This window comes from Lemur catta, chromosome 19 (assembly GCF_020740605.2).
Source record: "Lemur catta isolate mLemCat1 chromosome 19, mLemCat1.pri, whole genome shotgun sequence".
Lineage (NCBI taxonomy): Eukaryota > Metazoa > Chordata > Mammalia > Primates > Lemuridae > Lemur > Lemur catta.
Genome location: NC_059146.1, coordinates 29,860,404 through 29,877,488, shown reverse-complemented (window position 1 = coordinate 29,877,488; position 17,085 = coordinate 29,860,404). Strand labels below are relative to the sequence as shown.

At 56.3% G+C, this 17,085-nt stretch overlaps 1 protein-coding gene across 1 annotated transcript; it reads right to left on the bottom strand.

Moving 5' to 3' along the window:
• Positions 1 to 1,911: 1,911 nt before the first annotated feature.
• On the bottom strand, positions 1,912 to 9,335 carry LRFN1 (leucine rich repeat and fibronectin type III domain containing 1). The gene is made up of 3 exons (XM_045532051.1): positions 9,281 to 9,335; positions 7,442 to 8,884; positions 1,912 to 3,657 (listed from the first exon to the last, which is right to left on the bottom strand). The coding sequence occupies exons 2-3, from the start codon at positions 8,845 to 8,847 to the stop codon at positions 2,751 to 2,753; spliced, it is 2,313 nt and encodes a 770-aa protein (XP_045388007.1). The 5' UTR covers positions 8,848 to 8,884; positions 9,281 to 9,335; the 3' UTR covers positions 1,912 to 2,750.
• Positions 9,336 to 17,085: the final 7,750 nt, after the last annotated feature.

The following is a 17,085-nucleotide window of genomic DNA, read 5'->3' as shown; positions in this document are numbered from 1 at the left end:
TGTGGGAAGCCCTCAGTGTCTAGGAGCTGTCATGACTGACATAGGTAAGTGTGGCTGGGCTGCAGGGTGAGGGAGCCTCTTGGCCTGTGATTCTCTGGTGCTTCTGTCCTTGCTGCCTCCCACCCTGTCTGCCCAGATCCATACCCCGCCCTCCTGCTTCGGTTCTATTTCTGTCTTTCTCTCCTCCTCCCCTGGCCTCAGGGGGCCCCTGGCTGGCAAGAAGCCTTCTTCCTTCTTCCCCGGGATCAGGAAGGCGTTTTCACTGCAGGGCCCCTGCCAGGGCTGGGATGCCTGTCCCTCTCTCCCCACCAACCAGCCTTCCTTCCCCTGCCACAGCCCTCAGCCTCACCTGAGAAGCCCCCCTCCCCACAGCATCCTTCAAGCCCCCAACAGACCTCCACCGAGGGTCCCTCAGATTCCAGACAGAGCGACCAAAGATCTCTCCCCTGTGCCTTCCCTCACCAGGCTGGCTTTAGATAATCAAGTTCAGCTAAGGTCAGTGGGGCCATAGTCCACCCTCCAGACAGAGCCCAGAGGCCACACAGCGTAGTAAGGTCAACCTGCCAGCTCTACTATTTATTCATGCAAGGGTCTGGGTGCAACTTGGGCAAGTGGCTTCATCTCTCTCTGGTTCCAATTCCTGTCTGTAAAATGGGACCAAGGCTATCTACCTCACACAGTTGTCAGGTCTCAGAGAGTGCAGTAAACATTCAATAACTGCTGAGCAGTAGAGCGCTGTGGTTAAGAGTACTGAAGTAGTCCAGGGAATGTCACCCAAAATACGGCACCCTGGTATGCCACAATTGAAATGAAAGGCCTTGGAGATCAGCAAATGCTGGAAGAAGTCTTACTCTGATATTTTCTTATCTGCCTATAAGGCCCACCAAACGCAATTGCTTTCCATTCCCTCCCTGAAGTTTCATTATCTGTAGCAGGAAAAAAGACTGAGGAATATAACCACATCCAGATGGACTTTGTCACAAGACCTTGTTTGTCTCTCAGGCTCAAATTCCAAAACAAACCATTTATAAGCTAATTTCTATCTCCCAGGTCCATTCATCTTCCCTAAAATAATTTACTACCCCTCAAAATTACCAACATCCCCTCATCTCCCTCCCTCTCCCCTGAGAAGAAGGATATATAAGCATCTAAACCTCACTGGGACCCGGCATGAGGCTCACACTTATACTCCCAGCATTTTGGGAGGCTGAGGCAGGAGGATCACTTGAGGCCAGGAGTTCATGACCAGACTAGGCAACATAACCAGACGTGGTCTCTACAAAAATTTAGCCAGGTGTGGTGGCACGCACCTGTAGTCCCAGCTACTCTGGAGGCTGAGGCAGGAGGATGGCTTGAGCCTAGGAGTTTGAGCTTACAGTGAGCTACAATGGTGCCACTGCACTCCAGCCTGGGCAACAGAGTAGATATTGTCTCTAAAAACAATAACAAATCAATAGAAAAATAAAAATAAAAACCTCACTGGGTTATTGGATAATCACTTTCCCTTGATTTGTCTATTGTCAGTGCATTTCAGCAAACCTTCAGAAGCTTTCCCTTTGCCCCTGCTGCCTGCCTTTTTAAATCGGCTTTGCTACTTTGGGCAAGTTACTTAACTTTCCTGGGCCTCAGTTTCCTCACCTGTAAAACAGAATGTCCTAGGGTTGCTGTAAGGGTTAAATGACTTACGTGCTTGGCACATAGGAAGCATTCACTAAGTGTTAGCTATTATGATCATTTTATTTCTGTTATTATTCCCCACCTCTAAGTCTCTCAGAGGGGTAGGCAGCTCTCTGCCAGTCTCCCTGGCCCCAGATGGTCATCGTCCTTCGGTCTCACTTAGAGTCCTTATGCTGCAGTCTAGATCACCCTCCCCGCAAGGCGCACACACACGGACACACAGGTCAGCAGGGCCTCAGACACAGAAAAAGTTTAATTCTGCTGCGGCGGAGGGTCCCAGCTCCGGTAAGGAGGGGGATTTGGTTTTGGATTTTGTTCATGTGGGGATTTATTTGGGGTACGAGGAAGGAATAGAGGAGAGTCTGGTCCTTCCAGTGGGACCTGCCCGGGAGAATGGGTAGTGGGGAGAAGAAATAGGGAGAAACAGGGAGGCTGGACAAAATAAGGGACGGAAGAGGGACAAGAGACGACGACGGGACAGAGAAAGGAGAGACAATTAAGGAAGAACAGAGACGCAAGACAGACGACAGAGGGCAGGACAGAGACAAACGAGGAGGACAGAGAAAGGGGGACCCCAAGCCAGACCCGACGGGACCGGGGATGTTAGTGGGGTGGGGTGGGGGCTTTGGAGGCCGCCGCGGGACAGAATAGGATCTAGTCCAGCCAGATACAAGAAGTAGGCCCCTCGCCCCTGCCCCGGGTGCCGGGCTGAGGGAGGGGGCTCGTGTCTCAGTGCTGCAGTATCGGGGGGCCCTGCCCCTCCCCGCGCTTCGCTGTGTAAGGCACAGGCTCCAGCGAGGTCCGCGAGCGCGCGGGGGGAGGGGCAGGAGGGGAGCGAGGAGTCCGTGGGGGAGGGGAGGCCGGCGCCCGCCCCTACCCCCTGGGCGCGGGGGCGTGGCCCAGCCGCAGCCTGCGGCAGCCCCGCCCCCGCGGGGGGTGCGCCGGGCGGGAGAGGCAGGCGTCTCCCCTGCCGTCAGAAGTCTCCGCGCTGCGCTCTCCCCCTTCCCGCCCCGGCGTCCGTGCGGCTGGGCGTCTGTCCGCGGCACCCAGGCGTCCCGGCGCCCGCCCGCCGCTCACACGGTACTCTCCAGCATCCACTCGGTGCTGGTAAAGGCCAGGCGCGCCCTGGCGGAGCTCAGCCCCAGGTCTCCATCCTCCCCGGCCGCGCCCCCTCCGGCCCCGTCCAGGTGCGGCGTGGACCGGTGGCGCTTTGTCCGCCGGGCGCGGCGCGGGTAACTGTGGCTCTGGAAGAGCGCCCCGTAGTCCCCGTCGAACGAATAGCGCTGCTGCGGCCTCGGCCGGGCCGGGGCCCCCCCGGGAACCAAAGCTAGAGTAGGGGGCGCCGAAGCTGGCGGCGCGAGGGCCCCGGAACGGCTCCTTCGAGGGCCCAGCGCGGCCCGAGACTCCTCCCCAGAAGTTTCCTCGGATGGCAGCAGGCACAACGAAGTGGCCGAGCCGCCCAGAGAGCGTCCAAGGAACGCCTCCGGCTCCGCGGAAGCTGCCTCGGCCGCGGGGGCTTTCGCCTCGACGGCGACAGTGGAAGCAGCCGGGGACTCCACCTCGCGCAACGAGTCATAGCGGTCTTGCGCCGGGAGGGTTGGTGCCTGCGCCGCGCCCGCGCCGTTGGTCTGCGAGCACACGTGGCTGACCCGCGGAGGGGACCTGGAGGTGCCCTTGGCGCGGCGGCCATCCCCGTCGCCGTACACCTTGTAGCGGATCATGAGCAAAACGATGAAGACGAGGACCGAGGCGACGATGACCCCTCCGATGGCGATGATCATGGTGCCGCCCAAGAAATGGGCCCGCAGCGGGCGGCAGGGCGCAGGATCCCCAGCCGTGGTGAACTGCACGCAGCCCACGACTCTCGTGGCCGGCAGTGCGGTGGCCCCGTCATCGTAGACCGCCAGCACGCACAGGTCGTAGGCGCGGCCCGCTGCCAGGTCGTTCACTAGGAAGGTCTGGCTGGTGGACGGGATCATCCTGCAGGAGGGGCGGGATCAGGCCGGAGTTAGCCCCGCTCTGAACCACGTCCCTTGGCTTTAGGCCCTACAGGTGGCGAACTTGGGGACTAAACCATGCTGGGGGTGGGGGGGCGTCTCACCCACTGCTGAGACCACAGCTGCCCATCAGCATATCCCACCTCTAAGGACCTCGGCTACCGGCCCCGCCCCTCATCTGCATACCCCACCCCCTGACACCCCCTCCCTGCTTTCTCAGCATCCACTGGGACAATATCTGCCATTCATGTTGCCTTATCTACATATCCTAGCCCTGGGGCAGGAGAGGAGTGCTATAGCTTTTTTTCCTTTTCTTTTTCTTTTTCTTTTTTTGACTCTACTAGAACAAAAGCAGTGCTATAGCTTTTATGCCCTGGCCTCAAGGGACATGCCATCCAGTAGTGTCTCCTGCCTACCAGGACAACTGCCATTCAAGCTCCCTCATCTACATATTTCTACCCTTTAAGGAGACAGATGCTACATGCCACGCCCCTTACCTGCATGGCCCACCTCCATTCAGGTGGACACTGAGGTCAACTCACAGCCTTTGTCTTATTCCTACTGTGACAATGGATGCTCTTTTAGTCCCTCTTTTATACATATTCCTGCCTTTCAGGGAAAACCATGATACAGGTCACTCCCCCGCATCTGGATGCCCCACCTTTGGGAAAAGCATCTAGCTTTGTCTATCTTCTGCACAATTTCCTGGCCCTTCATCTAATATTCCCATTCATTAAGGGCCACACCCCACAGTGGTCCACTAGGGATGGTCCCCTGCTGTGCTTAGGACCATGTCCTCTCTGTGCATGCCCCCTCCTTGTCCAGATATTAGAGGCAACCCCTCCTTATTTGCATGTCCAACCCTGTACCACTAGAAGTCACCAAATCACGATCCCAGGTAAGGTTCATCCATAACTGGGTCAAATGTAGCCACGCAAGCACAATGCTCCTTTCTTGTTGTCAGCCCTTCCCCTCAAATGGGGGTCAGTTTAGAGAAAGGGTTAAGCTGAGAACGTCTGGGAACCAGACTGCCTGGGTTTGAATCTCTCGTCTGCCTCTTGCTAGCTCTGTGACCTCAGACAAGTTTCTTAACCTCTCTGTACCTCATTTCCCCCCATGGGGATAATAAGAATTCCTACATCATAGAGATGGTGTGAGAGGTGAATGAGTTAACACATCCAAAGCCTGGCACTTAATAATATCACGATTAGCTTGCATCCCATGCAATGTTGGCCAGTAACCCTTGCAGTGGCTCACACTCTGCTCATTATACTTCTCCCTAGCTGTAAGACCGCCCCTCTGGAGGATCACTCCTACTAGCCTCTGCCCTCTTCTGTTGAGCACATCCCTTCCACACTGTTGGCCGTGTCCAGCCTCAGTGACACCAGGACTGCCACGTCCACGGCTGTGTGCATGCCCGGCACTCAACCTCCCAAGCTCTCTTCTCCTGCAAAGGCTCTTAGTGGGTCACCAGAGACAAGGACTGCCCCTTCCTCTGCGTGGAACTATGTTGCACAAGCTCCACCTCCTCTGAAAGGCCACACCCCCACCTGCACAGCCTGCTTCTCTTTCAGAAGCTTTACCTTCCCCTCCAGCAGGGCCGCCTTCTGGTCCTGGATGCCCGCCTCAGTCATCTCACCTCCAAGAGGTTCCCCCACCACCAAAAGCCACCCTCCAACCAAAAGACTTCAAGGGCCCCACCCCTTCATAAGGACCCACCGACTTTTCCAACTACCCCTGCCTGGCATTTGACAGACAATGCCACCCCACCCCTATCACCCTTGGCTGCCCTGGTTTCAGGTCTTCCCGTTCCTCTCCACATCTCCCCTCTCTGAGAGCCTTGGCTTCCTCCTGCTCCTTCCCCTAAAGAACCAGTTGCTAGGGGCTCCCCCTTTTCAAGGACAGGCTGGCTCCTTAAGAAAGCTTGTGCCCATGTGCCTCTAATTGGCTGCAAGACCCAAGTAAGCAGCTAAGCAGGCTTCTGGTTGGATGTCACCTCCACCCATGGCAGCAGCGAGGAAGTTAACCCCTGCAGTGCCATAGCACAGACATCTGGAATGGAGGACTGGAACTGTGGCCCTGAGGAAACAGGAAGAGTCCCAGAGTCTGTTGCCCAGCTGGGGATGGGGTCCATCAACATCTGCATACATGCAGGGTCTGGGGGCCTGCAAACCCTCCCCTACCCAGCCCCATGTGGTGGCCATGGCTCAGGGAGAAGGGAAGAGAGAAACAGAGAGGTGGAGAATCACAGAAATGGGGAGTTATTTATAGAAATATATTATCCATCCCTGTCTGGAAAATAGTAGGTGCTTAATAAATGTGTCTTCAGCATAAAAAAGACAGCCCTGCTACTGTCTGTGTAACCTTGGGCAAGTGACTTCCCTACTGAGCCTCGATTTTCCTGTCTGTGAAATGAGAGGGGGATCATTGCTGCTTCACAGCAGAGCTGGGAAAATCAAAGGAGGCAGCGACTCAGAAGTACCTTGTAAAGGTTTTTGTTTTGTTCATTTGTTTGCCCCAATGTTCGTACGACTGGGCCGGAGTCTAATCTATCTCGGCAGGCCCGGGGCCCAGCACAGAATCTGGCACACAGTAGGCATCTACTCAGTGTTTGGTGATCAGAATCGAAAAAAGAGGAAAATGAAGAAGACAGAGACAAGGGAAAAAGAGAGGCATTTATTCAGTCAGCCAACACTGGGAAGGTGCCTACTATGTGCCAGGCCTGTGGCCAAGAGAACACTGCGGAAGGTGGAGGTGGAGGCCAAGAGGTGGGCTTCTCAGTGATGGCTGAGCATGGCCAAGAGCTGGGGCTCTGGCCCCCCTGACACCCCCAGGTGAAGTCAAGTGCAGGGCTGAGCATTCAGCAGGCACTCTGCAATGTGCATGAGGGAGGCAGAGAGACAGAAATAGGGAGAAGGAGAGATATCCACACTGCTAACAACCAATTATCAAGTGCCCACTGTGCACTGTGCCCACTCTGTGCCAGGTCTGTGGCCAAGAGCCATACTAACACATCTCGGAGTTCACTGTGTACTATGTGCCCCCTCCCATGGGCTGTGAGCTTCCTGAGGGCAGGGACGGGGTCTCTTAGTCTGTGTCCCCAAGCACCCAGCTCAGGGCCTCGTACAGAGAGGGGCTCGGTGCCTCTAGGAGGGAGAGAAGGCAGAGACAGAGGTGAGAGCATTATTCTCTATAATGGAGATGGTGGGAGAAAGTAACTTTTTTTCTGTCTGTCTATACCACACAGGGCTGTCCACACCAGGGTATTGGCTTCTAAACCAAGGGAGAGTGGAAATAACTTATATCTTTCTTATAGTTTTTGTTTTCTGTTTCTATAATGCACCAAACATGTTGGTACAGTAACACTGATATATAACTTGTAAATAAAAAATGTAACTATAAATGTGCATGTGTATCTTGTGCTCCAGAATGCTTAGGTGACGAGGGACACAATCAGACCCCTTTGGCAGGCAGTAATCATGACCATGCCCGTAAGAGCAGGGATCACGCTGGGCTCAGTCACTGTTATCACCCCAGTGCCCAGCCCTGGTCTGGCTCATGTAGGTGCTCAACAAATATTGGCTAAATGCATGAAAAATAAAGACAGTGAGACAGAAATAGAGAAGGGAAGAGGCGAACCAGGGCCTGGACAACTGTGAACCACCTTCTAGAACCCTGCCAGAGCAAGAGGCCAGGGGAATGGGCAGGTGGGAGGGAGGGCCCCTGGGCTTGGGAGGTGGCCCTGGGACTGCAGCACCCACACCCACCTGTAGACGAGGGAGTCATCCACAGAGCTGTTGTACTGGACCTGGTACATGCGGATGCCGGGCACCGGCCTCTGCGCTGGCCAGCGGATGAGCACCGAGTTCGAGGTGAGCTCGGCTGCCACTAGCCGGCGCTCAGCAGCTGAATCGTTGGCACCAGGTCGGCCTGGCGTAGCGATGTCAGACGAGCCAGGCTCGGTGAGAGGCGGCGGGGCAGCCGGCGGGGGCGCCATCAGAGGCAGAGGTACCACACATACCTCCACCGGCGCTGTCGCTTCCCCTGCGGCATTGGAGGCTATGCAAGTGAAGGTGCCACTGTCCCGCAAGGTGGTGATGGTCACATCCAGCGTCCCATCCCCCCGGACCCGGGTCCGGCTGGAGTTCCCCAGCAGCCGCCCGTCAGGTGCCACCCAGTGTACCACTGGCTCGGGGTCCCCCACCGCTCGGCACCGCAGGCTGACCGCCTGGCCCTCCACCACCAGAGCCCGGCCCCCAGCCTGCCGCGTGATCAGCGGGGGTTCGCACAGGAACTCCTCCTCGGGAATAGACCAGAAGTAGCGGTCCGTGAGGTGCTCAGGGGTGGCGCAGGTCTCCAGGTCGTCCTCTCGGGTCAGCCGCCGCAGCCAGAGCAGCTCGCAGTTGCAGTGCAGCGGGTTGCCGCCGAAGCTGACCGTCAGCGGCGTGGGCGGCTTGGGCCCGGTGCCCTGGGACCGCAGGAAGAGCCCGTCGGGCGGCAGTTTATGCAGGCGATTGGAGGTCATGTCCAGGCGGACCAGCTTGTGAAGCTGCACGAAGGTACCCTCGGCGATGTGGTCAATGAGGTTGTGGTCCAGCGTGAGGGTGTTCAGGTTCACCATCTGGCCTACCGCCTCCCACGGCAGGGCCTCCAGGTTGTTGTAGGACAGATCCAGGTCCTCCACGGTGGACAGGAAGGCGTCGAAGGCAGCCGACTCCACGTGGCGGATCTGGTTGTTCCCGAGGATCAGGTGGCGGAGGTTGCCCAAACCGCGGAGCTGGTCGCCGCGCACCTCGGCCAGGCGGTTGCTGTCGAGGTGCAGGGCGCGGAGGGCACGGAGGTCAGCAAAGGCGCCGGCTGCCACCTGGCCGATGGTGTTCCGGGAGAGGGTGAGGTGCACCAGGCTGGTCATGTTGGCGAAGTCTCGGCGGCGGACGGCCGCGATGAAGTTGTCGGTGAGCCGCAGCTCCACCACGCGCCGGTCGATGGCGGGCGGCACGAAGAGCAGGCCCGTCTTGGCGCACAGCATGGTCAGCGTGGGCGCCACGTTCTGGCAGATGCAGCGGCCGGGGCAGGGCTGGCCACGAGATGCCCCAGCCCAGAGCAGCAGCAGAAAAGGCAGAGCAGCGGGCGGCGGCGAGAGCAGCGCCGAGGAGAAAGGGCCCGGAGCCATGGTGCGCAGGGAAGGCAGGAGGAGAGGGGGGTGAGACCTGCGAGGGGAGGAGCTGGTTACCCAGGCACAGGGCTTGGCCCCCAGCCTGATCACCCTAGGATGTCCCCCCAGGACTCAGACCTGGATCTCAACCCAACACGCACGATTGGGGGCTACAGGACGGTGACAGACTCCTCATCAGCTGGCAGACTGCATTTCCATGCTGCTTGGTAAATTACCACTGCCCCTCTCTTGAGTCTTCTACCCCCACCTCTGCCCCTCCCCTAGGAGTTCCGACACCTCTCATGATCTCCCAACCAGAGGGCTGACACCTGGCCCAGCCTGGGCCCTCCAGTACCCACTAAATATTTTGAAAATCACTGTTAACTATGGTGCAAGACCATGGATGTCAAAACAGTATTCCCTGGGCTCAAGTTCCACCTCTGATACTTACTAACTGTGTGACCTCGGGCAAGTGTCTGAACCTCTCTGATTCTCGGTTTCTTCATCTGTAAAATGGAGATAGAAACAGGCCTTACTTCCATGAAGACTAAATTGATTAATGATCATGGTGTACTTAGAATAGTGCCTGGCACATAAAATGTGCTTATTACGCGCTAGCAATTATCATCATCATCATCATCATAAGGTGCCTAATATGTACCAGGCATAAAACTGTGCACCATTATTTCAAAGAGCAAGCACTTTGGAATCAAACAGATTCAGGTTCAAATCTTGGTTCCCCCATTTGCTAGCTCTGTGACCCTAAACCAATGATTTCCTCTAGAGCATAATTCCTTGATCTATAAATTGGGATGAGAATTGTACCATCTTCATTGAGTTCATGAACCACTGAGCACAGGTCCTGGCACACAGTAAGTACCCAATAAATGTGAAGGTTCCGCCCTCCCAACCTGGGCAATGGCAGAGAGAATGTAAAGGTGGGAGGGGCTGAGAAACACCCCCAGGGTCTCTCAGCTCAGCCCCAGGAAGTCCTTCTCCAAGTCTGGTTTCATCCCAGGTTCAGCTGACCTCCCAAGCAGGGCGGACTTTCATGCTCCCATCAGTGGGTACACACAAGGCCCCATACATGCCTACATGCACACTCTCTCTCTCACACACATACACTCACACTCACACTATGCCTCTGCTCCAGGCAAAACCTTCCAGCAGGGATTCCCCCTGCGGCGGCTGCAGCCCACGGCATGTCAGCTCCCATCACAACACCGGGTGGGTGGGGGGTGAAGAGGAAAGGATGGGAAGGGGGCGTCCCTGAAACTGTTTTCACCCCACCCTGCCCTGCACCCCAGCCCCTGCTGGCCCACCTCCTGGGAATCTGCGTTTGGGGATGTGGCCTTAAGTGGCCTTCATCTTTCTGCCCATGGGAAGGGGGACAGGGTCAGACAGAGAGGTAAAGAAAGACAGGGACAGGCAAGGGGGAGGGAGAGATGGACGGGAAGAGAGAGAGACAGAGCAGCGTCTGAAAGAAGATGAAGAGAGAGGGAGGGAGACTGAAGCCGAAAGAGGCAGAAAACTGAGAGTGAAGAAGGAGATGTGGAGAAGAGAGACTGAGACCCAGAGATAGAGGAAGGGAGGGAGAGACAGGCAGAGGGAGAGACAGCGAGGGTAAGAGAGAGAAAGACAGAGGGATAAAGAGACAGACAGGGAGACAGAGACCAGGCTGAACAGAGAAAAAGAGGCAGGGTCAGGGTGTCCCACCATCCCTGAGTCTCCCCGCACCTGCCCCCAATTTGTCCTTCACTCCCTGTAGGACACTGTTCTGTATCATACCGAAAACCCTGGCCTGGAAACGGGGACTCCAGAGTTAGGAGCCCCAGCTCTGCACCTGCTCAGCTGTGGGGTCTCCAGGACTCAGAACCCCGATCTAGGAAACAGAAACACAGAGCTCCACCTCCCACAGCTGGGCCGGGACTCAAACTGAAGGAATAATAGCAATGAAAATAGATAGCTACCATTGATTGAGAGGCAGTGCCTCATTGCAGGATAGAATCTGGACCCTGCTGCCTGGGTTCACACCACAATTCCCCGCTGTGTGACTTTAGTCACGTGACTTCCCCTCTTTGTGTCTCAGTGTGCTCATCTGTAAAATGGGACCGATGACAGCACCTACCTCTAGGGTTGTTGGGAAGAGTCAATGAGAAAATATTTTGTAACATGCTTAGAATAGTTCCTGACAAGGCGAGCACTACATAAATCCCAGGTGCAGCTATTATGATTATTGATTTATTATTTTCTCCAGCTTGCTTGGCCACCAGGAGGTCAGGCTGTCAGAACATCTCCCCACACATATGCACAGGCACACACAAAATACTAAAGCACAGCCATTCAACTCTCCAATGCCAGGGTCATTTTATGTCTTGAAACACACATGTAGCCTTCACTGGTATCATGAGGAATCCTACTTTCTCGACCACCTTCCTCATCCTGAGAGGGGATGTCTCCTGGCCCAAGACCCCACCTGCCCTGGAGAACCTCCCAGCCACCATGAGCCCTTACCCAGCCATGATGCTTCTGACCTTGTCACCGCTCCCCAGCCTAGGGGGAGGGGCATTTGGTCCCTTGGGACACTGTTATACCCTGCACTAAAATCCATGTTAGGCAGGGGTCCAGGCCCCCAGCTGGCTCAGGACAAGCCCCATCACCCCACATCTCTCTACCCAATCTCAGGGCTCCACTCACCTCTCTTCAGGGAGTCAGGGCCTGGGCCAGTACCTGCAAAGGAACAAAATCACCTTGTTAGCATCCTTCTGGCTCTTCTCTGGGTACCAGTTCCTGCCTCAGAGACCATATCCACCAAGGAAGTCCCTAGTGTGATCACTATCTCAGTCCTCCTGCTGCAGGCTCCGCACAGTCTCAGAGGGACCCAGAAGTCATCTCTGGAGACCCAGGAGACTGGGCCTCAGGACTATTCACCCTCCAAAACTCAGGAATCCAGGACTTCAGCCCTTTGTCTATCCTCTGGGGTCTCAGGAGCCAAGGGCCCTAGCCCCCTCCTCCTTCAAGATCCTAAAGTCTGGGGCCCAGCCCCCTCCTCCCTCAGATCCAGGAGTCTGGACCTTTAGAATCCAAGAGTTCAACTTCAAAGTACCAGGAGCTGGGGAAGGGCCAGAGGCATCCACCCCTGTCATCACACCATTGCCCACACCAACATGTGTGGACATGTCAAAACCCACACGGGCCCACAGCCCAAGTCTTTACATCTGGATTTCCATGGACACACCAGCATGATCTATGCTCCCCACCCTCTGTGGACACTTGGCCTGGGATGTGGACACACTTGTGTCCAGGGACCCCAGGTTGGACCCCAGCGTACCACAGGTCACGCCACATGAGCCTCAATCCCACAGGGCCCAGAAGTAGGGTCAGCCCTGTGCGAGGGGCACAGGCATGTGTGTCCTGAACATACATGTTTGAACATACACAACCCCACTCCCCAGAGACCAACACTGAAACACAAATGGACTCACAACACAGATGGACACATACCCTCAAGGTTGACACACTTGCATGCAACACACGTAAACACTGACTTCCCCTCGCATGTTCACACACACAGATGTATAGATACAACAGAGAAACTGATGTGCCCCAACAGACAACCAGGTACATGCATGTATAACAGATATACCTTGCACGCTCACCAACACACAGGGCACACACATATAACAGAAACACACCTGCACAAAGATACACAGATGTGAACTCTTAAATGCCCAGACACACTCATACAACTTCATCTATTCCCATGGTGCAGTCAGAAAGCTGCTACATTCCCACACCAACAGATAAAACCTGCACACACCAGCTGATACACACCTCACACACATACACAGGACCACAAACATATACAGACACTTGCAAGGCTGCCACATACTGGAGCAAGCACACAGACACAAAAAGATTCACCTTTTCAGACTCCAGGATGTTCACTCACAGCAGACACATGCTCACACAACAGTCCTGGGAGACATTTACACACTTACAAATGCACACAAAATACCGAACCACAGCAGCATAGTCAATAGACAGACCCAGATTCATGCTCAACTCACACACAGGCATGGACACGCATCCCTCCCAGCCCTGAGGCACCCCCACCCCACCTACTTCCCAGGCCAAAGAAATCCTAACACTCCTCCTAGCACATTCTTCATGCCACCCCACACCAGGGCACAAGCCAGGGCCAGAGGTCAGAGTTCAGCAGGTGGAATCTCCAAGGGTTTGGGGGTTGAGTCCTAGAGCACCCTTCCAAGGAGATCCTCCCACCAGCAGCCCCAAAGGTCCCCCAGCCTGGCCAACAGGATGCGGGCAACTCTGGCCCCATCTGCAGATATCTGGCTGGTGGGGGAATTAGGGTGGGGTGGGTGGGGAAGGGCCAGGTCTTCGCCCCCACCCCCACCCCGGGGCCCATCTGTCCATCCCTCGGCCTCTCATCCTCCCTCCATCTGTCCACCTCCCGGCCGCCCATCCCCCCCACCCAGCCACCGGGAAGGGGAAGACATGGCCGCCTCCCCCAAGGACCGCTGAGGACCCCCCAGTTGACATGGACATGGACCGAGAGAGCGGCGAACTCCCCTCCCCCAAACCCACACAGAGGCCTGGACCCACCAGGCGCCGAGCCTCAGCCCCCCAGCTGGGAACCTGACGTGGACTCACAGATACACACCCTCGGAGACACACAACCCGCAGACACACACACACACACACACAAATGGACACCCGGCGGGCACACCCGGCGACACAGACCCTCGGATGGACATACAGCCTGGACACAAACACCCAACGCAGCTAGCCACGCACACACACCGGCCAGGGGGGAACCCACACCTGGGCACACAACCCACGCACACACACCTGCACACAGCCCCTCCGATGGGCGCGCGACAGCCCCCCAGACACACAAGCGGACGGGCAGCCACTCGCGGGGACACACACGCACAGCCGGACACACCAGCTCGGCTCGACACCCGGCACACACCCGGATGGCCACACGAGCAGGACGCCGCACACGCCGGCGCCGGGCACACACAGGCCCGCGCGGGCGCACGCCGGGCCGCCGCAGCGCCGCGGACACACACTCACACGCTCGCACGCTCACACCCGCGCACACACCGGCGCCCCCGCCCGCCGCCTCCCGGGCCGCGCTCACCCAGCCCGGGGGGGCCCCGGGCCCGGCCCCGCCGCCGCCGCCTCGCTCCGCGCCATGGTGGGGGGAGGGCCGGGGGAGGGGGCGCGGTGCCGCGGGGCCGCCTCCCTCCCGCCTCCCGCCCTCCCTCCCGAGCCGCCGCCGAGCTCCGCCCTCCGCGCCGCCCGCCGCCGCCGCCGCCGCCGCCGCAAGGGGGGAGGGGGCGCCGACCGGAGGGGCGGCCGGGCGGGGCGGCCGCGCGCCCCGGATCCCCCCCCCGGGCCCGCCGCAGACCCCTCTCCACTGCTGAGCCGCCGCGGGCCCGCCCCCGACCCCTCCCCAGCCCCACCCCCAGCCCCGCCGGCCTCCCCAGAGACCCTCAGACCACGCCCCAGCTGGCCCAGGGACCCCGGATCTCTCTACGGAGACCTCGGATCACGTCCGAAAACCCAGGGGGAACTCAGACCAGGCCTCACCTCCTTGGAGGACCCAGAGGATGTTCTAAAGCCGTCCAGGACCACAAACCATGTCCTACTCTCCTTGGTGACCTCAGACTATGCCCCACACCCTGTGAGGGACCCCCGACCACGTCCTAAAATCCAGAGGGACCCCAGACCATATCCCAGCATCCGAAGGGATCCAGACCATCCCGCCAGAGACCCTAAACATTCAGATGGACCTCAGACCACACCCCCTCCCTCGGGGACCCCAGACCATAACCCAACATCCAGGACGGCCTAAGACCATATGTCAGCAGCCAGATCATGCCTTACCCCTTTCGTGGACCCAAACCAAGTTCTGTAGCCATCTAGAACCACAAACCATATGCCACTCCTTCTTGGGGACCCCCATCCATGTCCTTCTACCCTCAAGGACTCTAAAACCATTCCTTGGCCCCCAATAGGGACTCCAAACCATGTATAACTTCTAGGGGGCCCAAAATGTTTCTTATCCCCCTTCAGCTTTCCCCACTACCCCCATTAGACCCCAGACCATCCTCCAACCCCCTTGGGGACCTTAGACCTTTCTGTCCCACCCTTCCAAGGCATCACTTGGTTCCCAAATTTCTCCCAGATTCCTTCCTAGCCCCCCACCAGTCTTGCCCCCTTGAGGACCCTGACTTCTTCCTGTTCCCATTATCTCTTTTGGAAACTGCAGACCCTTGTCCCCTACCTGTGACTTCCATGGAGCCCAGAATGCCTTACTCCTTTCTTGTTCAGAGCCCTTTGCCCAACCCCTACCCCATAGCTGACACCTCTAGCCTTTCCCTCAAACCCCACTGAGTATCTCAGACCACTCTGCATCTCTTTCTGAGATACCCACAGTACCCCCAAACCCAGCAAGTCCTCCCCTAAAAATCTGCCTTGTTGCATGCAGTCCCCCAGATTCCTGGAGTCTCAAACCCTTCCCATTTTGGATCCCCCTGTATCGAGGTCCTCCCCCAAACCCCTTCTCTAAATTCTTCACATGAAGCCTGCCCTACCCCCTAGATTAAGTCACTTCTGCAGATCCTCCCTCGAGTGAACCTTGACCCCACTCACAGTCATTAGATGCCCCTGGGGACACTCACAATCCTTCCAGTGTCCAGACTCCACCCTTCCCCACCACCACCCAGGCAGCATCCCCACCTCCCATGGTTTCTAGTGCTCCCTACTGGAGCACCGAGGTAGGAAGAATAACAACAATAAAAGTGAACACATATCCAGCGCTCCTGTGCCAGGAAGGATTCTAAGGGCTTCACATGTAATACTTCATTCAATCTTCACAACAGCCACATGAGGAGGTCCCATTACTATTCCCAATTTATGGATGAAGATAATTGAGGCAGAGAGAGGTTCAGTCACTTGCCCAATGTCACACAGATAGTACATGGCAAAACAGGGTGGAGGTGAAGGGGAAAGTTGGTGAGGGCAGGCCTCGGCTGGACAGGAGTGGAAAAGGGAGGGTGAGAACAAAGATAATAATAAGAGAGACGGCGATACACAGAGATGGAGAAACAGAGCGCATGAGACCCAGACAGAGAGACAGCCTCATTCATAGAGCCTCTCTGGCCTTGTGAGCTCTGGCCTGTGCTGACCTCATTCCCAACCACCCTGTCTTCCAGCTTCAATGACGGCTTTTCTGTTCCTCCAATACACCTGTCATAGCGGCCCCTGGGCCTCTGCACTCTTCTCCCCTTTCCATGGCTGGTTCCTTCTTTTCATTCAGGTCTTAACTCAGGCAGGTTAAGACAGACATTCCCGGCCAGGTGCGGTGGATCACGCCTGTAATCCTAGCACTCTGGGAGGCCAAGGCAGGAGGATCCCTTGAGCTTCAGGAGTTCAAGACCAGCTTGAGCAAGAGCAAGACCCCTTCTCTACTAAAAATAGAAAAAATTACCTGGGGGTGGTGGCATGTGCCTGTAGTCCCAGCTACTCGGAAGGCTGAGGCAAGAGGATCACTTGAGTCCAGGAGTTTGAGGTTGCTGTGAGCTACGATGATCCCACTGCACTCTAGCCTAGACATCAAAGCAACATTCTCTCTCTCTCAAAAAGAGAGAGAGAGAGAGAGACTCTCCTTTTCCATCCCTTATTTACATACATCACCCCTACCTGGGCCCCCTCCAAGTGTTCTTATGTTACTTTGAAATATATAAAAAATAAGATGGATTGGTGGATGGATAGACAGATGGACGTGTGATAAAGGAGGTACAGTGAAATGTCAGTGGTAGCATCTAGGTGGTGGGCACATGGGTGTCCACTATAAAATTATTTCATCTTTGCTGCAAGTTTGAAATTTTTCATAGTAAATGTTGGGTGGAGGGGAAGCAGGACTCTTCTAGAGACTAAAGAGGCAACAAATATCCCCACCCGGTAGCGCCATTTCTATCTAGCACATCACCTCATTTCTTGCCCTGGTAGCACTTATCACTGTCTGAAAGGATCTTATTTGTTTACTTGTTTACCTACTTATTGTTTACTAATTTATTTATTTACTGTCTAGTTGTTGAAATGTAAGCTTCTCAAGGAGGAGAGTGGCACGGGCACTGATTTTCTCCAGTGCCCAGAACAGTGATCGACACCCAGTAACTCAGTAAACGTGTGTTCTTGGATGCATCTGGGGAAAGGAGTCGG